The sequence below is a fragment of the Onthophagus taurus genome, chromosome 10 (assembly GCF_036711975.1).
Source record: "Onthophagus taurus isolate NC chromosome 10, IU_Otau_3.0, whole genome shotgun sequence".
Lineage (NCBI taxonomy): Eukaryota > Metazoa > Arthropoda > Insecta > Coleoptera > Scarabaeidae > Onthophagus > Onthophagus taurus.
The window spans coordinates 4,774,835-4,795,861 of NC_091975.1; the positions used below are offsets into that span (position 1 = coordinate 4,774,835).

General features: G+C 31.3%; 6 protein-coding genes across 8 annotated transcripts; 2 read left to right on the forward strand and 4 right to left on the reverse strand.

Moving 5' to 3' along the window:
• Window positions 1-268: 268 nt before the first annotated feature.
• LOC111428384 (E3 ubiquitin-protein ligase Mdm2-like) lies at window positions 269-6,051 on the reverse strand. 3 transcript variants are annotated; one of them, XM_023063877.2, is made up of 7 exons: window positions 5,926-6,051; window positions 5,812-5,868; window positions 5,256-5,423; window positions 4,728-4,864; window positions 4,448-4,663; window positions 3,463-3,534; window positions 269-1,513 (listed from the first exon to the last, which is right to left on the reverse strand). In XM_023063877.2, exons 2-7 carry the CDS (start codon window positions 5,834-5,836, stop codon window positions 1,001-1,003), a joined length of 1,131 nt encoding a protein of 376 aa, XP_022919645.1. In that variant the 5' UTR covers window positions 5,837-5,868; window positions 5,926-6,051; the 3' UTR covers window positions 269-1,000. The 3 variants fall into 3 exon arrangements, with proteins under 3 accessions (XP_022919645.1, XP_071055247.1, XP_022919646.1); XM_071199146.1 differs by having other exon boundaries at window positions 5,812-6,025; XM_023063878.2 differs by lacking the exon at window positions 3,463-3,534 and having other exon boundaries at window positions 5,812-6,025.
• A 288-nt stretch (window positions 6,052-6,339) lies between these two features.
• LOC111428551 (uncharacterized) lies at window positions 6,340-7,733 on the reverse strand. The gene is made up of 4 exons (XM_023064118.2): window positions 7,636-7,733; window positions 7,324-7,560; window positions 6,748-6,947; window positions 6,340-6,696 (listed from the first exon to the last, which is right to left on the reverse strand). Exons 1-4 carry the CDS (start codon window positions 7,643-7,645, stop codon window positions 6,466-6,468), a joined length of 678 nt encoding a protein of 225 aa, XP_022919886.1. The 5' UTR covers window positions 7,646-7,733; the 3' UTR covers window positions 6,340-6,465.
• An 11-nt stretch (window positions 7,734-7,744) lies between these two features.
• Window positions 7,745-10,411, reverse strand: LOC111428548 (anaphase-promoting complex subunit 4). Its single transcript, XM_023064115.2, has 4 exons — window positions 10,194-10,411; window positions 10,016-10,144; window positions 9,803-9,963; window positions 7,745-9,750 (listed from the first exon to the last, which is right to left on the reverse strand). Exons 1-4 carry the CDS (start codon window positions 10,297-10,299, stop codon window positions 7,897-7,899), a joined length of 2,250 nt encoding a protein of 749 aa, XP_022919883.1. The 5' UTR covers window positions 10,300-10,411; the 3' UTR covers window positions 7,745-7,896.
• Window positions 10,412-10,528: 117 nt separating this feature from the next.
• LOC111428549 (cleavage stimulation factor subunit 2 CstF64) lies at window positions 10,529-12,205 on the forward strand. Its single transcript, XM_023064116.2, has 6 exons — window positions 10,529-10,715; window positions 10,776-10,854; window positions 10,911-11,226; window positions 11,279-11,386; window positions 11,448-11,835; window positions 11,883-12,205. The coding sequence occupies exons 1-6, from the start codon at window positions 10,664-10,666 to the stop codon at window positions 12,143-12,145; spliced, it is 1,206 nt and encodes a 401-aa protein (XP_022919884.2). The 5' UTR covers window positions 10,529-10,663; the 3' UTR covers window positions 12,146-12,205.
• Window positions 12,142-13,184, reverse strand: LOC111428550 (mediator complex subunit 4). Its single transcript, XM_023064117.2, has 2 exons — window positions 13,073-13,184; window positions 12,142-13,018 (listed from the first exon to the last, which is right to left on the reverse strand). The coding sequence occupies exons 1-2, from the start codon at window positions 13,135-13,137 to the stop codon at window positions 12,331-12,333; spliced, it is 753 nt and encodes a 250-aa protein (XP_022919885.1). The 5' UTR covers window positions 13,138-13,184; the 3' UTR covers window positions 12,142-12,330.
• A 198-nt stretch (window positions 13,185-13,382) lies between these two features.
• On the forward strand, window positions 13,383-20,809 carry LOC111428547 (von Willebrand factor A domain-containing protein c12.2). The gene is made up of 7 exons (XM_023064114.2): window positions 13,383-13,659; window positions 13,714-13,955; window positions 14,012-14,268; window positions 14,322-14,397; window positions 17,270-19,330; window positions 19,380-20,554; window positions 20,606-20,809. Exons 1-7 carry the CDS (start codon window positions 13,476-13,478, stop codon window positions 20,715-20,717), a joined length of 4,107 nt encoding a protein of 1,368 aa, XP_022919882.1. The 5' UTR covers window positions 13,383-13,475; the 3' UTR covers window positions 20,718-20,809.
• The last annotated feature ends 218 nt before the right edge of the window (window positions 20,810-21,027 follow it).

Below are 21,027 nucleotides of genomic sequence, written 5' to 3' on the forward strand. Positions count from 1 at the left end.
GTTTGGAGCTTTGTACTTTTTGGAGACACACAACGAGTTCGTTAGGTTGAAAGTGTTTTGTAATTTTGAAATTTCTCCACTTCTTCTAACACTTGAGGCCTTTGACTTGTAACTCCTTTAGATACATCCTTTTTTTTCAGCGCATCTTTATTCTTTAGAATAGTACAGATATTACGTATTGGTTGTTATGACTTAATTGTAATTATCAAATATTCATGCAAATTACAACAAAAAAGGTGTGTTTATTAATGGTTAATAGAAAAAAAAGTTTTGCTTTTTTAGTAGTTTTAATTAACTGCATATGATAATAAATTGCACAAAAAAAAACAGTTTCAAATTGTTAAATGTTACAATCTCAAGAAAATGCAAAAAAAAACAGTAAACAGCTTATTCGATCTAAAATAAATTAGAAGAAAAGCTTCATGGAACGGATACAAAAATTTACTCACTTTCAATTTATTATGAAAAAGAACATTGTGTTGAAAACTTTTTAACAAAGTTACACGCGGTTCAAGTATTTACATTGCTTGTACTTTATTCTTTTTCAGTCTTAACTTAAATCTAAATTCTTATCTAAATAAATTAGATTTCTATTCCCACTTTGATGATATCTTGGCAAGCAATTTTTACAATTTCAATACATTTATTTTTGCTCCCCTTAATAAGAATAATAAGCAAAAATAATTTGTTCTTTGGTTGTTAATAATAATATAATTGATGAAAAATGTTTCAAATGCTTGCATGAAACTTGACTAACATTTAAAACGCTTACTATCTTTATTATTTCAATTTAAACCAACTACATACTTAAATATATTTTTTTTTGTAATCTTAACTATAACACAAAAATAAATAAGCACTCCATTTAGGGCCAATATAGTACATTATAAACTTATTATGACAATTATACCCAAAAAAGAAATAATTCAACCAATTTTTTCTCATGAAATTCATGAATTGGTTTAAATATTTCTTTTTTAACCACACCAAAAAAAAATTCTTAAACATTAAATACTTTCACCACACTTTTTATGTTTCTATTACAAACAGGACATTTTTTATGTAATTTCCAACACTTAATAGCGCATTTATAACAACAACAAACATGTGCAGTATTTCCGTGAATAACAGCTCCGTTTCTCGGACTTTGCATACAAACGGTACATAATTCCTTTTCCGTCGACGCCTCATCGTTTTGCTTCTGAATTTTCGATGATTTTTCAAGATTTTCATCTTGACTTCTTCTCCTCTTTTTCGTATCTTCAATTGCCGCTTCCGGCACGACTATTTTATCCAATTGGAGTTCGAATATCTCCTGACTACCTCCTAATCCCGAATCTTGAGAAGACGGAAGACTGCCTTCTTGCGAGATTCCATCCAAACAAGATTTTAATTTTTCTATATTAACAGCCGAAGACGAAGAGGAAGGCGCCGAACCTGAAGTTGCGTTCAAATCGGGACTCCGCTGTTTTCGAAAACGTCTGGGACGGGGTGGATAAAATTTTTTTCGAACCTGCGTATTATTTTTTGTTAAAAATTTAGTGGGTTCTTCGAAGGGATCGATAATCCCTTTTTACTCGATTAATCGGCGATAATTTTTTTATTTTATTTTATAGCGCACACTGAGTTATGTTTTGTTTTTATTCTTAATTTGATATGGTTAAATGAGTCTTGATTTCAAAATGTGAAAACATAATAATTTACCAGTGTAAAAACAGCACGCCATTTCAGCGAGGTCACCCGGTATACAGTGAAGTTTGATTCCAAAGGTTAATCAATTTGAAAAATAGCAATAAATACAATTGAAAAATTAGCGTAAATAAATTGTCTTACTCCGATTTCGTAAAAGCTGTCTACCCTCATATTAAAAACTCGTTCCGTGTTAACTGCGGCAGTCTCCAAAAATCTGATAGTTGCTAAATATACTAAAACATCCCATCTATCGAAAAGCGTGGTCAGATTTACTTATTCTGACCTCAAAAGGTTAACGTTAAACGTTAAGAAATTGCTGTTTTCGCATGATTTAAGCATAAATTAATTAATTTTCGTAAAACAAAATGACGTTTCATAAATTGACATTTAATTTTGACAAATTGTTGTGAAGTTGGTTACAATTAAACTAAGATTAGAACTAAAACTAGAATTAACACTAGAAACTTTCGAGTAGTTACAGTTGGTAACATTGAATTTGTGTCACATTGACGTTTAAACTTTATTCAAAAATTTATTTAAAAAAAATAAATTTATGGAATCAATTTACATGGACTAAGTATAGTATTCTACTCACATATAAAGTGTTTAAATTCATTTTCAAAGTCAAATACGTGCAAAATCTTCCGAAATGTAATAAATTACATGTAACTGACACTGATCTTCCCGTTTTGGATGGTTTAGAAACGATATTAACAGTTTTAAGAGAATTATGAACAACTAAAAATTAACTGTCAATTGAATTGAGGTTATGTTAGGTAAAAATCTGCATCGAAAACTTTATTACAGTATATTTAGCAACTGGATTCGAAAACGCCATCTAGCGGATTTCTTTAGAACTACTCCAAAACTTATTTTATTCACATCTTCGTTAATTCTTGACTAATCTGAATGAAACTTCGTATTTGATGCATATATTCTTCTATTTCAGCTGTCCATTGGATGTTTCAATATTCTCCAACCACAAAAGAAGTTTGAATTTTACAAATTTTAAATTCAATTTCAAAATCAAATACGTTCAAAATCTTCCGAAATGTAATAAATTAGATGTAACTGACACTGATCTTCCCATTTTTGATGGTTTAGAAACGATATTAACAGTTTTAAGAGAATTATGAACAACTAAAAATTAACTGTCAATTGAATTGAGGTTATGTTAGGTAAAAATCTGCATCGGAAACTTTATTACAGTATATTTAGCAACTGGATTCGAAAACGCCATCTAGCGGATTTCTTTAGAACTACTCCAAAACTTATTTTATTCACATCTTCGTTAATTCTTGACTAATCTGGATGAAACTTCGTATTTGATGCATATATTCTTCTATTTCAGCTGTCCATTGGATGTTTCAATATTCTCCAACCACACAAGAAGTTTGAATTTTACAAATTTTAAATTCAATTTTCAAAATCAAATACGTTCAAAATCTTCCGAAATGTAATAAATTAGATGTAACTGACGCTGAATTTCCCTTTTTGGATGGTTTAGAAAGGATATTAACAGTTTTAAGAGAATTATGAACAACTAAAAATTAACTGTCAATTGAATTGAGGTTATGTTTCTCTCTCCTGCCTCGGAAGCTTTTTTAGAGAATATTTAGCAACTATCGGATTTTTGGGGCGAATTTCTTTCATATAGAGGTGAATAAAAGTGTGATGTTTTAGTATATTTAGTAACTATCAGATTTTTGGGGACCTTGCTGAAATGGCCAGCTGTTTTCACACCGATTAATAATATTGATTATCACAAACCTGGTAGCAGGAGCTACACAATAAAAAGTAGAGATTGTCCTTGATGAGGTTGCATCCCCTGCACTTGTAGTGCTGAAAAAGCGAAAACAAAACATATACTCTGTGTGGCTAAAAAATTTTTTTTTTAATCTCGTAACATTCACACCATGGGCCCCCTTCCGTTCTGTACAAATTGACGCTGTACCACGATTTGAAACTTTGACGATGAGTTTCAATTGAAATTTGGGGACCACAAACACTGTGAAAAATGAACTGGCGTGTGCAATAGTTCATTTAAAATAAAAAACGTAAGATTAAATCAAATAAAAAATAAATTTGATAAAAATAAAAAGAAAAATCTTACCTATATCCATAAAAAAATAATAATAAAGAATTAATTATCATAAAAAAATAAATAAATAAAAAGTGTATTACCTGAACCACTTTGTAATAAATAAATAAATAAAAATTAAACAATCTTCTCACCTTTGTATAAATTAATAAAAATGAGTCTATCATTAATAAATATTTTGGTTTAAAAGATTTCGTTTAATTGCCATTACAGCAAAGAATAAATAATTTAATTTAATTTTTAAAATCACTATTGCCAGTCTAGTAAAAAAACTCGTATAATAAAGAGACAGTTCATCTCAAACACACCACCGGACACTTAAATTATTTTTTACGCAGCACACTTTAGTTTTAAAACCCTCCAATTAACTGCGTGCAATGTTAATCGAGGATTAATTAAAACATTCTCCTTCGTTTATTGATTACATTACTCGTTTCTCTTGTTACAAAAACATTATCATCGGAGTGAATCATCCACCATCATCGAAACAGGTCCGTTCGTGTTCGTTCTATAATTTCACAATTCTTTGTAACATCCACGAGTAATGAAACCAACCCGAAATTTAATCTTTAACAATTTAATATCAAAAAGGAATCCTTCCTTCGTTTTAATTAAAAAAAATTAATTCTTTTTAATCTCGAATTCAATTCTAACCTGAAAACAGCTGGTACACAGCCTAAATTGGGGTACATCGTTTTCTCCCTTGCATTCGGCGCACTGCTTAAACTCCGCCTGTCTCCCTGGTTTTGAATCGTCCATTTCATCCGTTGAGCTATGACCTGTATCGTAACCCCAAGCGTCCAGCGATGTATCACCTAGGACGGCCGCTACAACATCCTCAATGTCCAGATGAAGTCCCGGCAAAATATCCTGAATAACCAAGCAATAACGTATTTTTGTGTTTCTCTTGTAATCTAGATCAACCCTAGCGTACTTCTGAGCCACTTGATGTTGATAAGTAACCCTCTAAAGGGCCATCACTCTCCTCCAAACTCGCCACCTCGTATTCGATCAATTCGTAATCACTATCCTCTGACTTTGTATCTGTATCCGAGGGATCTCTCGCCAAATCTAATTAATTAAAAAAAAATTTATTACAATTTCGAATAAAAACCGACGAAAATTACCCAAAAAACACGTTGAAAATATTAAAAAAGTGTAGAACATACCGAAAAATCACTTTAAAATTTCGATGTGACGTCACGTTTTGTGACGTCACAAACAAAGTTAACCAGCATTTTCGTATTAAACGTTAATTTTACTGATTTTTAAATAAAATATAGTAAATAATTTATTAATTACATTAAATTTATAATTAAATAAGTAAATTTTTAAATTAAAAAGTGATTTAAAAAAATTGAGGTTATGTTTACTCTTTTAGGTTATGTTGTTATCATTTTGTTATTATCACAAAAAGTAATCAAAATATTAACAAACAAAGCTGAAATGGTCGCTAATTTACCTGTTTCTTGGTCTTGAATTGTATGGATACTCTCTTCACCCTCGGAAGTTATCGAACTGCATTCACTTTCCAATCGTACATGATAGTACTTGGGCCGTTTAGGAGATGGGAGGTCCAACAGCAAATCATCTTCGTATGAACGTTTCCTGTTCCAAGCTTCCATGGTAGCTAAAAGTATCAAAAATAATAACTATTTTAATTTAAACTTAATATTATATAAATTTTTAAAAAAATAGCGCCATCTTTCAACGAAATCCACAAACACTTATTTATTAGATCATTTAATTTATTAAATTATAATTTTATTTGCATTAATATTTGATCGACAAATTTAAAATAAATTTTTATTTATAACATGATAAAAATTTGATAAATTATAAATAATCTCGAATTGAAAATAAAACGAGTGATGCCATCTTTTATTAAATTAATTAACTAAGCTTGGCATTACAATAAAACCTTTTTTTTACATAAAAATATTAACCCAACCTCAAATTATAATTATTAATCGAGATTATTAAATTAATAATAAAAACTAACCACGTTTTTAACTTACCTGATGTTCTTGGCAACACATTCATTTTCGCTAAAAATCTTGATACACTTTCTTTAGCTAAAACACAACGCAAATTATGACTAGAACGTTTACACTTTGAATACTTGAACTAACGAAGTGTATCTTAACTAAACGTTAGGGCTTCGTTTCGATGCCTATAAGGAGGGTATTTCTCGACACGTCCAGACCTGTCTCGCTTTCGATGACGCGGAAACTGTCAACGCGCATGCGTGCCAACCCACTGCCGGTCACCAAATTTGAAACGAGCACGTATTTACGTGATGATGATTTCCTTTCTTGGAATTGTTTACTCACCTAATTGTTTACAAGAAAATAAAGAATAAAGACAGTTAGAGTCAATAAAAATTAATATTTAAAATGAAATTAGTTTTTATTATTTTAGAAGTAAATTAAACGTATGTAACTAGATGGCACTGTTTAATTTGTATTAATCTATTTTAGGTAACATTTTTAAATTTTGTTTAAATAATTAAGTTGAAAATCATTAATTTATAGAATTAGAAGCTCTTAAAGTACATAATATTTTATTCAGGAATTAAAAATACATTAAAATTTTAACTTTAATTTTTAACATTTATTTTCAACACTCTACAACTTTATAATGTCCTTTTATTTTCAGTGTATATTATTCATTTATCGTAAAATAAGAATTTCGTAATCTGAATAAGCAACTTCTTCCCCGTCATATGGAATATAAAGCGAATTATGACTGGGATGAACTTTTCCTATAGTATTAGAGCCTTCATGTTCCACTCTTCCTATATAAAGATGTTCACCATCGGAGGTTCTTCCACCAATAACCGCATTCGGTGGAATATCTCCACCGCTGCATGGTACCCATTCAAATCTTTGTTCGCAAAGTAACTAAATAAAAAAATTATTAGAATTGGAAAGCTTTTATAACGATTTTTTTACTTGATAATGATGAACTGGAACTTCTTTACCACCATAAGCAACGTAAGCGATGTTTTTTTCTGGAATTACTTTGGCGGGGATCCAATCTCCTCCATGATAAGCTCTCCCCACATAAATTTGAGTACCATCACTATCCACACCTCCCATTATAGCCGCAGGATAAACCCCTCGAGAAACATCACAATCAACCCAATAATAACCTAAATAAAGAAATGAAAAGGAATGAATAAATAAATTTGTGTAATTTTTCTCTATGTTGTTAAAGAAGTATTAAAAATGTTATTAAAAATGAAGGAAATATGGAAAGTTTTTAAAAATAAGTCGATAAATACTTTATTTATAGAACTTAAGTGATAATTATATCGAAAATTAATCGCCACAAAGCTGTCTAATACTCATAATTAATCCTTTTGTAATCTAAAAAATTGTTATCTAAAAAGCATATCTTGTTATGAAAATCATTTAATCTAATTCTTCTCTCCTGCTTTAAATAACAAAACGTAACAAACAAAATATTGATATAATAACTTACTAAAAGCTAAACATAATTTTTAACTAGATAAGCTTCATTCTCACCTCCATATCCATAAGTATGAGTAGGAGCCGGTTCTGGCATTAACTCAATAGGAGCAGGTTCAGGTTCCGGTTCGGGAACATATTCAATTTCAACTTCTTTAGGTGGAGGAGGTGGCGGGAAATATGTTGGGGGATAAAACGAAGGGTGAGAACCCGGAGGACCTAAATGAGGGGGTGGATGTGGCATTCCTGGTGGATAATATGATGGGTAGGGCGGAAACCTTCTAGCATCTGGATCTGTGTTAGAATAAATTTGTTTTTGTTGAATGATTATGTTAATTGTGTAACTGTGTTGTTAAGTGTGTATCTTACCGTCACCCATTTTATTTAAAAATGATGTTGAAACTACCTTGAATGGTTTCTAACTGAATTGTTTATGTCCTACACAAGTTTTTTATGCTATCGCAATAATCTTATCTCAGAACAAATAATTCAGGTTTTAATAACAAGATAAGTCCATTAGTAATACAAGAGTTTCTTAGTAATTAAAGTATGAAGTATTGTTAAATTAATTTAAGTAATTAGACTTATTAAATTATATCAAATAACATGACAGATAATTTCTTTACTAAATTAATCACTATTTTCTTCCTCCTGCATACTAATATCACTCTCTTTAATCGAACTCGCAGTAATTTCAGCTTCTTCCTCATCATCTTCATCCGCTTCCATTTCATAAATTCTCACCTTCCGTCGATTATCAGACAACACAATCGAGACTTTTCTAGATCCAGAAACGGCAAAATCCGCTGCAATCATTCCCTCGGTAGCTTTTAATGTTGGATTTGTTTCCAAATTCCTCCAAAAAATCTCTTTATTCAAAGAAGATTGATTTAATTTTTCTCGGATTATCGATGTGGATATTTGGGTGATAACTCCTGTTCGATTTTGATTCGATTCTTGGAGAAGCAACGATAATAAATTGGAGGTGTAAAATTGAAGATTAATAATTTCGTGATTCATTAAAGATGAAATGTAAATGTTAAATTCATTAATTTCGACTATCTCGTTATTTTTGTATGTGTTGATTAATTCTAAGAAATGAAATCCTTGATTTGAGGAGTTTTTTGGGAGATAAGCCAACGAAACTCGGTCAAAACCATTTGAAACAGAGGTGATTTTAAAATTTTTTAAGTTATCCTTGTTAATCTCTGCATTAATCTCGACTATTTTTTTGATAACAAACCTTTTTACAATGGAATATTTTAAATCATCAAAACATTCATTAATTGATTCTTTTAATAAATTATATTGTTGTATTAAAGAATTAGTTTTTGAATGATTTAAGACGGTGTCTAAACCGCGAAGGCATTCATTTTCATCTAAAAATCGATTCCATTCGTTTGATTCAATCCCAGAGGGTACTTTTAAGTCGGAATCTTCGAGATATTGTCCGATTCTTTCCATAATAAACCCAGTTTTCGTACTATTTGAGCTATTGTTTCCTCCATTAATATTATCGAAATTTAAAACGAACTCACTAATTTGTGCTAAATCATCAAGGGACATTTTCGACATTTCACTTGGAATTGGTTCATCGGTAACATGCATTATAACCGTGTATAACCATTGAAAAAATATTTTATGATTAGCCATAGAAGAATTAATAACTAATTGCATTTCGGCACTTTTCGTTAAAAATTCACCGTTTTTTAAAATCGCAAATGTAATTTTATCTTCGTTTAATCCCAAGATTTCATATCGATCTTTAAACCGAGCCATCCCCCTTAATTCCGATAAATGATACGTAATATTTTGAGCAACTTTCGTAACATTTTTTAATAACAATTTTTGTATGTTAGCATAACTCATTTCGATCGTTTGAGTAAATTTTTCAAGCCCTTTTTTTGTTAAATCCTCCAATAAGAATTGATGCATTAAATCAGAGACAGCCCCAAAAACCAAAACATCCAAAAAGTCAGTGGATAAAGTCCCCGGAGGTACTTTTGACGCGTAATTTGACAACTTTGAATCCATTTCTAACAAAATAGTTTCGCAAGTTTCTTTTATTGCAATTATAGCATTTTCTAGATAATTTACAATCGAATTTATGTGCTCGTATTTACAACAAACAGAGAAAGTTTCATTTGAATGCGATTTAAAAATCCCTAATTCAATTATGATGATTTGAACAACATCAAATTCATTAATTATCGTTGCATATAACAAATTTAAATCATCTGAAATATGAATGTTGATAACTGAACATGGAAAACCAAGCTGTTCTCGCAGATCATATTTAATTAAAGGAAAGCAACCAAAAATGCTGATGTAAACGCAACCATCATTTGTTCCAATTATTAACATGTTTAATTGAGATTGCTTGTTTAAAATTGTGTAAATGGTTTCAACTTCCGAAGAATTTGATCCAAATGAAGTTGAGCTTGCAAGAGGTTCTGGATCGGATAAAAACGTAGATGAGTTATCCTTAAAAGAAAATAAATAAGACTTAATTTATCAATAATAAACGAAATTTTACATAATATTTCATAAAACCACTCTGATCGTTGTCTTTTGATGTAATTTTTACATTGTTATTCCCAGATTTTTCACTACCCCATTCCATGCAATTTATTCCACCGAGAACTTCTAATTTATTAACAATATTTTTGGTTTCTATACTAATTAATATGATTAAACCTATAAAAAAGAAAGTTATTCAAAATCTCATCAACATAACCTTAAAACCAACCTGAATTATAAGAAATAGCAATTAATTTCCCATCGGGATTCCAAGACAACGCTTTAACTAACTCCCCGTCTTTCGGAGGGGCTAAACACCAAACCCTTGTCCAATTTAAGCGATGCAAAGCAACTTCTCCTGTAAATTTTTTGATTTAATTTAATATAAACAAGAATTTTAGTGTAACCTTTTATGTTTGAAAAAGCTACCAAATCCATTCGTTCGCTCCATGATAATAAATCGATTTCGCACGAAACAATTCTCTCTTCTAACTGTTTAATATAATAACACATTTTCGATTTAAAATTTATTTTTTTAAACTTTTAAGGTTATGTGAAGTATACGAATGAAGTTTGCTGTAAATAAAAACCGCTGTTTTAAATAACAAATTAAGCATAATTAATTAAAAGATCTCAATTTTATTTAAAACGTATTTTATTTAATTTTTTCATCTTAAATTTATAAATATTTTATAATTTTTCCTAAAAAAACATTAAAATGAAGTGAAACTCAATAGATGTCACTGTAACAATTGTCGTTTGACATTTAGTGTCATAGAAACGTTATAATTTTGATTCCGTTGATTATTACGTGAAAATTTCTTAAAAAGCCCACTATTTTGAATATATTAATTGTTTTCAATCAAAAACCAAAACAATGGACAGTCTAGACGCAAATATCATGGATAAATCCATGCGATCCGTCTTTGGTACCAAAATACAAACATAACCTCACTCTTTTTTGTTTATCTATTTTTTAATGTTTTTAGTGGGAAACATTCCTTATGAAGCCACCGAAGAGAAACTTAAAGATATATTTGGGGAAGTTGGACAAGTTTTATCATTTAAGTAAATTTTTATTAACTCATTTTATTTTTATTAAATATAACCTAAAAAAATTTAAGGTTGGTTTTTGATCGGGAAACTGGTAAACCAAAAGGTTACGGTTTTTGCGAATACAGAGACCAAGAGACTGCACTGAGCGCAATGCGTAACTTGAATGGTTATGAGATAGGAGGGCGAAATCTTCGAGTTGATAATGCATGTACGGAAAAATCAAGAATGGAAATGCAAAATTTATTGAATCAACCACCAGTTGAAAATCCTTATGGGGAACCAATTCAAGCTGATAAAGCACCGGAGGCTATTAGTAAAGCTGTTGCTTCTTTACCACCCGAACAAATGTTTGAATTAATGAAGCAAATGAAATTTTGTATTCAAGTAAATTATTGATTATTTTTTAAAATTTATTTTTGTAATATAATTTTTTTAGAACAACCCAACTGAAGCTCGAACCATGTTGTTACAAAATCCCCAATTAACTTATGCTTTACTTCAAGCTCAAGTGGTGATGAGAATATTAGATCCCCAAACTGCTTGTGTAAATATTTTTTAACCCAACTTTTAATTCTCAATTAATATTTTAAATTTAATTAATTTAGAGTATGTTACATCCCCAAACCGCTCAACCAACACCTTTAATACCTTCTGATAAACCTGTAATTGGACCAGTGCCGATTAATACTAATTTTGGCACCCCTCAAAATACAAATTCAACAATAAATCGTTCAGAATTCACTCCGGCCACAACTTTGTCTGGAAGCCAACCAGTTTTTTCAAATCAAGATGTGGATTTACGTTCTTTAGATCCTCGAGGGCCAGATCCAAGGATGAATCGCAACATGGGTGATCAGGACATGAGAACGATTTCTACACAATTACCAAATCCATTGCCGCCAGTTGGAGACACTTATGCAAGAGATCCGAGAACTAATTATCCTCCAGAAACTAGATTACCTACAAGGGGTGATCCAAGACAAAAAAATACAGGTAATAAATACAATATAGATTAAAAAAAAATTAAAATTAATTTTTAGCTCCTGTTCAAACCCCAACTGCAACTCCAAGTGTACGTCCACAACCTGTACCAGCTCCTGTTCAGGCTCAACAGCAAGCTTTTAGAGGTGTAGCTGCAATTTCACCCAATATCGGACCATCGGGTGCTTCAGATCAAGAAAAAGCAGCTCTAATCATGCAAGTTTTACAACTTTCTGATGAACAAATTGGGTTGTTACCCCCGGAGCAACGAAACAGTATCTTGGTACTGAAGGAGCAAATTGCAAAAAGTACTCAACGTTAATATAAAGAGACGTTTTAATATCAATATTTTGTATTAAATAAAGATGATTACAATTTTTAATCTCTAAAACTATACTTATTTTAAGACATAACCTAAAAATTACTAAAAAAATTTAATGATTATAATAAGTTTATTAAAATTAATCTTTTTATCTTTTGAGATTTTTATTTTATTCAAAAAAGTTTCTATTGAGAATCACTTGAAGAGCTGCTACTAGAATCTGTAGACATAACCTCAACATCCTCATTTTCTTGCTTATGATTTCTAGTTTCCATTGAAACACTTCCTTGCCCTACACTCATGTGTATCTCTCCAGAAGGATGCCAAGCAAATTGATTTTGATTAGACGCCGGAATTTCACCAGGTTGTCCCTGTCGATGCATATCACTTAGATTAGGTTGTTGCAATAATTGACCATTATTTGAGTCACTAAATCGGCCCAAAAACCCTAATCTCATCTCAATATCTGTTGGATAAGGTCTTCTTGGATCACCTTGTTGCCATGTTAAAGGGGCGCAAACAGCATTTGATGCACTGATACGATGCGCAAATTTAATAAGTTCTTCCGACGGAACGGGGCGTTTATTTGCTCGATTAATACTTTGTAATTTTTGATTAGCTTGGTAAATAGCAGTCGAAAGAATTTGTTCGGCTTCTTTTAATTGCTTTTGCAATTGGTTGATGTCTTGGTCTTGTCGATCAACCTCCGCTTTTAAAATATCCATTTTTTTATCGATTTGAGCTTGCTCTGAAGCTAATTTTAAGGTATCTTTTAATTCTTTGTCTTTCGAAACTAACAAATCGGTTAATTGGGAATACTCAGGTCCGCTTAATTTTAGTTGTTTTGGTGCGATTGCATTTTCTATTAATTCTCTGTGAAAAAATGAATGAAATACGAATAAAAGTGAGGAAAAGAGAGTTACTTACTTCGAAATTAGTTCAATATCGTCGATTATATATAAAAGCTTCTCTCGTGTGCTGATTTGCGACATTTTTGATATTTACAAACTATATTGACATTGACAGATGACATCTAAATCAGGATGGGAAATATTAAAAATTAAAATTTTAAAAACATTTTAATTTAATTATTAAATAAAATTTTAACATTTTATATAATTACTAAAATTATACTAAATAGTTTAGAATTTATTAATAAACAATTCTCAAGTTTAAAATGCAACTATATTAACATATACGTTTAAAGAGTAATCTAAACAACGCCGTATTGTTTTTGACGTAAATATAACCTTTGTAACCAAACTTGTTCGAAACTATTTAAATAAAAGTACATTTATCAAAAATAGCTCAGTCCGTTTTTCTTTTTGCCATGTTATCAACGAGTACTGCTAATAGACGTCTAAACGTCCTTTTTCGCATTTTACATCATCACAGTAATGGTGTCAATCCAGGATATGTTAGAGCTTACTTAGCAAGTGATTCTGTAACGATAGGCGGAGTAACCAAAGAAATTAAAAAAGAAAATCATCCCGAATATATCCCGAGAAATTATTGTAAGAAAGAGTATAAATTGAATTGATTTTTCGATATTTATGTATTGTTTGTAGTCAAGGATAATTTAAGCCAAAGCACCTTACATCATTTACGATGGATGATGCAAAAAGACAATTTGGGGCAAGATATCTTTTTAATTGGTCCTCCAGGGCCGAGAAGAAGGCAGTTAGCTATGCAATACTTAGAAATGACTAACAGAGAACATGAATATATTGCTTTAAGTCGAGATACCACTGAAGCGGATATAAAGCAACGAAGAGAAATAGTTGGAGGTTCTGCAAAGTATTTTGATCAAGTAATGTGATATTATAACATTTATTTTTGAAACATTAATTTTATTTAATTAATTAGAGCGCTGTTAGAGCTGCAGTTACTGGACGAATTTTAATTTTAGAGGGAATTGAAAAAGCTGAAAGAAATGTTTTACCAGTTTTAAATAATTTATTAGAAAATCGCGAGATGCATTTAGAAGATGGAAGGTTATTGATACCATCTCATAGATATGAACAATTATTGAAAGGTTACACTAAAGATCAATTGGATTCTTGGAAATTAGTTAAAGTTGATGAAAATTTTAGAGTTATAGCTTTAGGATTACCAATTCCAAAGTAATTTTTAATTTTCGTTTTAAAATACTGTTTTTGATGATTTAATTCTTTAGATATCGCGGAAATCCTTTGGATCCACCATTAAGATCCCGATTTCAAGCAAGAGATGTCACCAGTGATACATATCAGGTAAGTTATTTTTAATAATTTTTTTAAAATTTCTTTATGAGAATCATATAAAATGAAATATAAATTATGACAACCACAAATTTTAATGTTGTAATCAACTTTGAACTTCTGCAGTGATTCAGCATGTATTTAACGCTCATCAACTACAATATATTATTATTTAGATAAGATAAAAGTATTGATAGAGAAGAGAATATTACGGTGACAGATTAAATAAAAGGAGATGTGAAATATCGTCATATGCGAATTAATCTAATAATAAAAATTCTATTAAATAAATTTTTAAATAAAAAAGATGGTTATTTTAAAAATTATGTTTAAATACAAACATAATTGATAAAAATATAACTAACACTAACATTAGAACTAACACTAGACCTAGAACTAGAAACATTCTAGTCTAGTTTTAGTTCAATCAAAATATACATCAATCTAATGCTGAATAACAACTAAAATAAAAGCTAACACTAACATTAAACCTAGAACTAGAAAATTTCGGGGTTTCGTGCGTCTCAGACTTACTTATTTAATTTATTTTTCATTTTGTTATTGATTTTAGTTCCTCAATATTCCATTAAAATAAGAAATTACCTACATTTTTCTTTATCACGCGATTATTTCTTATTTGGGCAATTTTAGGTCGTTCACTTTAAAAGAACTCCTTACATCGATTTCATTCATTTATTATTTTATTCACAATTATTATTTCGACATCAACAAAGAACTTATATTACTACTAATACCGGATTCCGATTTAGTAGGAATATTCGGCATAAAAATATGTAATTGTCTTTTGGCGCTGAGACATTTTTTCTTTTCGTTATTTTTAATTGAATTATTACTCCCTTTTCCGCGATTTTTTTCAATAAATTGATCTTCACTATCGGAATCATCAATTTTTTGAAATCGGTATTGTCTTTGGGCGCTGTTCAATTTCAATTTTCTCCTATCCGTAATAAAAACAGGTGGTTTGGATTGATTTTGGCAAGCGGGTGCGGTTACAGCTCGTTTCCTTTCATTATTTTGAAACGTATCTATTGTGTGAGTCATATTCATCCACATTATAACTCTATCGCTTAAACTTTGTTGGTAGAAATTAATGTTGGAATTCTTATACGGTGATAAAATGTTTGTTGATGTAATTATGTTTGGATTCGGTTCGATTTCATTTATTGGGATTGTTTTCTTTGCGTTTTTCTTTTTAGTTTTGATCATTTCTTCGGTTATATTTTTAAATTTTAGCGACATTTTCGGTTGGACGGTGATCGTATACACTTTATTGGAGTCCAAGCGAGGCGTTTCGGGTCGTTTTTCCGGTTGAAAATGTTCATTAGCCACCAAAAATTTTATTTTTGAAACGTGTAAATTCTCATTTTCACTTTCCATACTTACACTTCTTGCACTACTCTTTTTAACACTCCCAACAATTTTCTTGTTAATACTTTTTGGAACCTCCAAAACTTCTAAGGGATCCCCTCTATTCAAAATGACATGATGATGATCTTTGTTCCAAATCGTTTTTACGAATAACGGCCTCGAACTACTTTCCCAACGATTTTCCATAACACATTTTCTGTTTCTTTTTTGTACTCGATGTCAATGCGTTTCCAATTTCTTGGTGACACGCAACTTATTCGGATAAACGACCCTACCTTCTGTGGTATCGGGCCGGAAATAAAACCTTTATACAGTTCCACCTTCCACCCGGTGGTACGAAACGGCACCTTTGCGCAGATCAAAACGATTCGTGTCAAGAATTATCTCTTGGAATGGCATCAAGATATCTAAACAATGCGGCAAAATCGCACTGAAAGCGACCTAGTTTTAAAGTTTTATGTTTATGTTTTTTAGAAGTTGTATTTTAGGTGTTATTAAAATTTTGCAAAGTCAAATTAATTTTAGATCAATGTATTAAAGTAAAAATTTCTTTATTTCATGTTCCAAAACAATTCCCAATTATCAACTACCTACCTCAATAATAAACTGAATTAATTTTCCTGGTACATCGTTCAATTAATCGTATGAATCAACAACAATCGTTGTAATTGCACCATTAAAACCCGAACATTTCTTGGTTCGCATGTTTACCGGTGATAAATACGCCAACCGAAAAAAAGGGGGTTGGGGGGAAATTTAAGCACCTCCCGCACAGTGGAGTTGTGGCGTGCCTATCTCACTACCTACATTCAATTTGGATCGCGGCAGACCCTCGTTATTTTTGATCAGAAAAAGAAAAAAACATCTAAAGGAAATCGAAAAGAGATTAATTGAATTGTATAAGCGCCCCCTTTTCTAAATAAACGATAACAAATCGGTTCCGTCTAGACTAGAGAGTGATGATTTTAAAATAAAACTTAACAATTAGCTTTAAAAGTTTAATTTTTCAGAAACCATTCGGGTTGTATTACAGTTATTAATCGTCTTTCTCGGTGACGTTGAAATTTCTTCTTTGTTGTGACACGCAAGGGAATTTATGGTCGCTAAAAGTGGCTTTCCTGTAAAATTTTGGCTTTTACACCTTTGACCTACTTTTGTACACGATAAGTAAATTAAATCAAAAGGGAAGTTATTGTGTTCAATATTTTCCAAAGCAATTGCAATAATCACAGGTTTGAACTTGTAATTGGAAGCAGGAGTGGATTAAAAGGAAAAGATACAGCATTTAGCATTCAATTTAAAATAAACCATTTATATCATTCTTTTATAATCCGGCCCTGGCCGGAAGTTTCCAACTATAAATTCCTCGAGGTTGCCACAATAAACATTCACCTCTATGTTCTCTATGATTTATTAACACCATTCCACACAATTGTAAAATTCACACAAAGAAAATGTTTAAAAACTCTTAATTTAAACTTTTTTTTTCTTACAGGAATGGCTTGGAGAATTACAAACGATCGCTCCCAACGTACCAAAAGAAAAACTAACTAACCTCCTCGATGCGGCATTCGTTTTAATGACCAAAGAAGCATCTAATTTAGGTTTACCCGATTTCCCCGTGGATAACCTTCCAATTGCCGCGAAAATGTTGGAAAGAAACCCGGAATTATCAGTTTATAACGTTTTTTATCGACTTTATCCGTATCGCACCTTATTAAAAGATGGAATCAAATCGGTTGAAGATCTTTTGGTGATGTTAAAAGTTGGGGTTGAAACGAAACCGAAAATATCGTTACAAAACATCGCTGAAAAATTGGGGGGTTTATTCAAACCGAAAGAAATAAAAAAATCGAAAAATGGGAATTACATTGAAACTGAAAATCAAAATTTATTGATTCATGAAATGATGCAGTCTTTTATGGTGGGTGATTTTTGTATCGTTGGCCCTCGAGGTTGTGGAAAAAGTTTATTGATTAATCAACTAGCGGATATGTTAGGAAAAGAAACGGAGTTGATCGTTTTATATCAAGACATGACATCGAGGGATTTAATTCAACAAAGAACCACTTTGGATAACGGGGATACAATTTGGAGGTTTTCGCCATTAATTACAGCAGCTTTAGAAGGAAAAATCGCCGTTTTAGATGGAATCCATCGAATTCATCCAAGCACATTATCCGTCTTACACAGACTAGTTCATGATCGCGAAATTCAACTTCACGATGGTAAACGTCTAATTAACTATGAGAAATATAAATTTCTTCAAACCGAATTTAAATTAACCGAGGATCAATTACAATCTAACGGAATTTACCCGATTCACCCCGATTTTAAAATAATCGCAATCGGAGAACCCCCAATTTTTCAAACGGGTGGAAATTGGATGTCACCGGAAGTTTTAAGTTTATTTACATTCCACGAAGCGAAACCTTTATCAAAACTAGAAGAAATGCACATAATAACAACTCAATTTGGAGCGATTTCGAAACCTTTACATCAAATAATCGAATTAGCTCACGTTTTACGTGAACATCTAGACCCAACTTTAAGAAATTTATCAGGGCATTTATCTACAAGGCAATTATTAAGAATCGCGTCGAGGATGCAGAAATATTCAACCGATGATGCTTACGAAACTATCGAAGCGACGTTTATGATGAAATTTTTACCGAATTTAACCCGAGACGCCTTAGAAAGAACATTAAATAATTTAGGAATTAGAAAAGTCGAATCCGACGAAGATGTCAGTGTTAAATATGGAATTGTTGATAAGGTTTTGACGATAGGAAAAACTTCAAGTCCTGTTTTTCAAACTGATAATTTAACCAAAGTACCTAATATTTTGTTTTATGATGTCCCCCAACATATTCAATTAATGGAAACTTTGTTACAAGATTTTCAATTGGGACAACATTTATTATTGGTTGGAAATCAAGGTGTTGGCAAAAATAAAATCGTCGATCGATTTTTAGAACTTTTAAATCGCCCAAGAGAATATATTCAATTACATCGGGACACCACAGTTCAAACTTTAACTGTCCAACCAAGCGTTATTGATGGTTTATTAGTCCATGAGGATTCACCATTGGTAAAAGCGGTTAAATTCGGTCACGTTCTCGTCGTAGATGAAGCTGATAAAGCCCCAACTCATGTAACGTGCATTTTAAAAACTTTAGTTGAATCTGGACAGATGATTTTAAGTGATGGCCGAAGAATTGTTACTTCTTTACCACCAAATATTATTGATAAATCGAAATTTATCGTAACACATCCAGATTTTAGGATAATCGTTTTAGCAAATAGACCTGGATTTCCATTCTTAGGAAACGACTTTTTCGGTGCTTTAGGCGACCTATTTAGTAGTCACGCTGTAGATAACCCAACGAGAAAATCAGAGATTGATATGTTACAGCAATATGGCCCTAATGTGCCTCTTGAGACTATCCAAAGATTGGTTAAAGTGTTTTCTGAACTAAGAAATATGGCCGATCAAGGATTAGTTAATTATCCATATTCTACGAGGGAGGTTGTTAATATAGTGAAGCATTTACAGGTAAATAAAAATTAAATTAAATATTTTAAATAACTATTATATAATTTAGAAATTCCCTCACACTGATATCGAAGATGCAATCTTCAACGTATTCGATTTCGATCGTTACAGCCCCGAAGTAGTAGAAACCGTCGGTGGAGTCCTCCACAAACACGGATTTACGGACAAAAATGTTTTTACAGCTGAATATTTAGCTTTAAAACGTGCTAAAGAGTATTTACAAGTTACAATTGACTCAAAAAGTGGTAAAGATACTTCAGCGCCTAAACACGGTAAAGAAGATCCGAAAAATGACCCGCACGTTGGTGGAAACACCTGGGCTGGAGGTACTGGAGGTCGAGATACCGCTGGATTAGGTGGAAAAGGGGGGCCTTATCGTTTAGATAAAGGCCACCCAGTTCATCAACTTTCTGACGAAGAAAAAGCATCGGTTCCCGAACATGTTTTACAAGCTGCACGAGAAATGGGTAGAAAAGCTTTTCAAGAAAAATTAAAAGAAATTGGGATGAGTGGATATGATGCAAGTCTTTATAATCAATTTGCGCATGCTGTAGCAAGACAAGTACAAAGTTTAAGGGTTATCTTAGGCACTTTACAAGCTAAAAATAAAGAAAGACATTGGACAAGACATCAAACATCCGGGGATTTAGATGATATTAAATTAATTGATGGTTTATTAGGCGAAAAAAATGTTTTTAGACGAAGAACTGAACAAAACCCCGAATTAGGGGCGCCTCAATTAAAACCAAAATTCTTTAGAATTGTTGTTGATGTCTCAGCGAGTATGTACAGGTTTAATTCTTTTGATGGTCGCTTGGATCGGACCTTAGAAGCTGTTTTGATGGTAATGGAAGCTTTTGAAGGATTTGAAGACAAAATACAATATGATATTTTGGGTCATTCTGGTGATGCTGATCGAATTGACTTTGTTAAACGAAAAAATCCACCGAAAAATAATAAAGAACGATTAGATTTGTTGAGAGTAATGATTGCTCACGCCCAATTTTGCTGGTCTGGTGATCACACGGTTGAGGCAACTCAAACAGCTATTGCTGATTTGGCAATGGAAGATGATTGCGATGAAGCAATTACTGTTATTTTTTCGGATGCTAACCTTCAAAGGTACGGAATTTCACCCGCTAAACTTGGAGCTGCATTAACTTCGCATGAAAAAGTTAGTTCGTATATGATTTTTATTGGAAGTCTTGGGAATCAAGCTCAGATGTAAGTTAAAATTAATTGTCATTAAAAGTTTATTTTATGTTTAATTTTTAGGATCTCTGAACAATTGCCAGCAGGAAGAGCTTTTGTATGTACAGATTTAGCTAATTTACCACAAATTCTTAAGCAAATTTTCTCTTCGTCTATTATAACATCTAGTACATAATGTAAATTAATTAATAGGCAATTTAAAACTATTTATAAATACAGATTTTATAATAATTATTTTAATAAAAATAATAACAACAATAACAAGAACTTTGACACCAATCATTTAAAATTCCATTAACCTAAAAAATATTCTCTCCAAAGAAAATTTGACGTTTACAGTAATAAATTATAACCAACCTTAAAAATAAAACCTCACTGAAACTTCCATTGTTCAGTTCTCTCAAAACTTGAACTACAATTATTTAAAAACAATTCATGATTTAATTGATTGTTTATAACTAATTATTTAATAATAAAAAGAATTA

Excerpts from the sequence above, each read along its gene's own strand:
- LOC111428549 (XM_023064116.2), top strand. The coding sequence starts at position 10,664 with ATGGACAGTCTAGACGCAAATATCATGGATAAATCCATGCGATCCGTC. Across the intron at positions 10,855-10,910 it reads GGACAAGTTTTATCATTTAA|GTTGGTTTTTGATCGGGAAA; the intron begins GTAAATTTTTAT and ends AAAAAATTTAAG. Across the intron at positions 11,227-11,278 it reads AAATGAAATTTTGTATTCAA|AACAACCCAACTGAAGCTCG; the intron begins GTAAATTATTGA and ends TAATTTTTTTAG.
- LOC111428384 (XM_023063877.2), bottom strand. The coding sequence starts at position 5,836 with ATGAATGTGTTGCCAAGAACATCAG. Across the intron at positions 4,865-5,255 it reads AATTCAAGACCAAGAAACAG|ATTTGGCGAGAGATCCCTCG; the intron begins GTAAATTAGCGA and ends TTAATTAATTAG. Across the intron at positions 4,664-4,727 it reads CAACATCAAGTGGCTCAGAA|GATATTTTGCCGGGACTTCA; the intron begins GTACGCTAGGGT and ends TTGGTTATTCAG.
- LOC111428550 (XM_023064117.2), bottom strand. The coding sequence starts at position 13,137 with ATGTCGCAAATCAGCACACGAGAGAAGCTTTTATATATAATCGACGAT. Across the intron at positions 13,019-13,072 it reads GATATTGAACTAATTTCGAA|AGAATTAATAGAAAATGCAA; the intron begins GTAAGTAACTCT and ends ATTTTTTCACAG.
- LOC111428547 (XM_023064114.2), top strand. The coding sequence starts at position 13,476 with ATGTTATCAACGAGTACTGCTAATAGACGTCTAAACGTCCTTTTTCGC. Across the intron at positions 14,398-17,269 it reads TCACCAGTGATACATATCAG|GAATGGCTTGGAGAATTACA; the intron begins GTAAGTTATTTT and ends TTTTTCTTACAG. Across the intron at positions 19,331-19,379 it reads ATATAGTGAAGCATTTACAG|AAATTCCCTCACACTGATAT; the intron begins GTAAATAAAAAT and ends TATATAATTTAG.
- LOC111428548 (XM_023064115.2), bottom strand. The coding sequence starts at position 10,299 with ATGTGTTATTATATTAAACAGTTAGAAGAGAGAATTGTTTCGTGCGAA. Across the intron at positions 10,145-10,193 it reads AGCTTTTTCAAACATAAAAG|GAGAAGTTGCTTTGCATCGC; the intron begins GTTACACTAAAA and ends AAAAATTTACAG. Across the intron at positions 9,964-10,015 it reads TGCTATTTCTTATAATTCAG|GTTTAATCATATTAATTAGT; the intron begins GTTGGTTTTAAG and ends TCTTTTTTATAG.
- LOC111428551 (XM_023064118.2), bottom strand. Across the intron at positions 6,948-7,323 it reads TCATACTTATGGATATGGAG|GTTATTATTGGGTTGATTGT; the intron begins GTGAGAATGAAG and ends TTCTTTATTTAG. Across the intron at positions 6,697-6,747 it reads TTCCAGTTCATCATTATCAA|TTACTTTGCGAACAAAGATT; the intron begins GTAAAAAAATCG and ends TTTTTTATTTAG.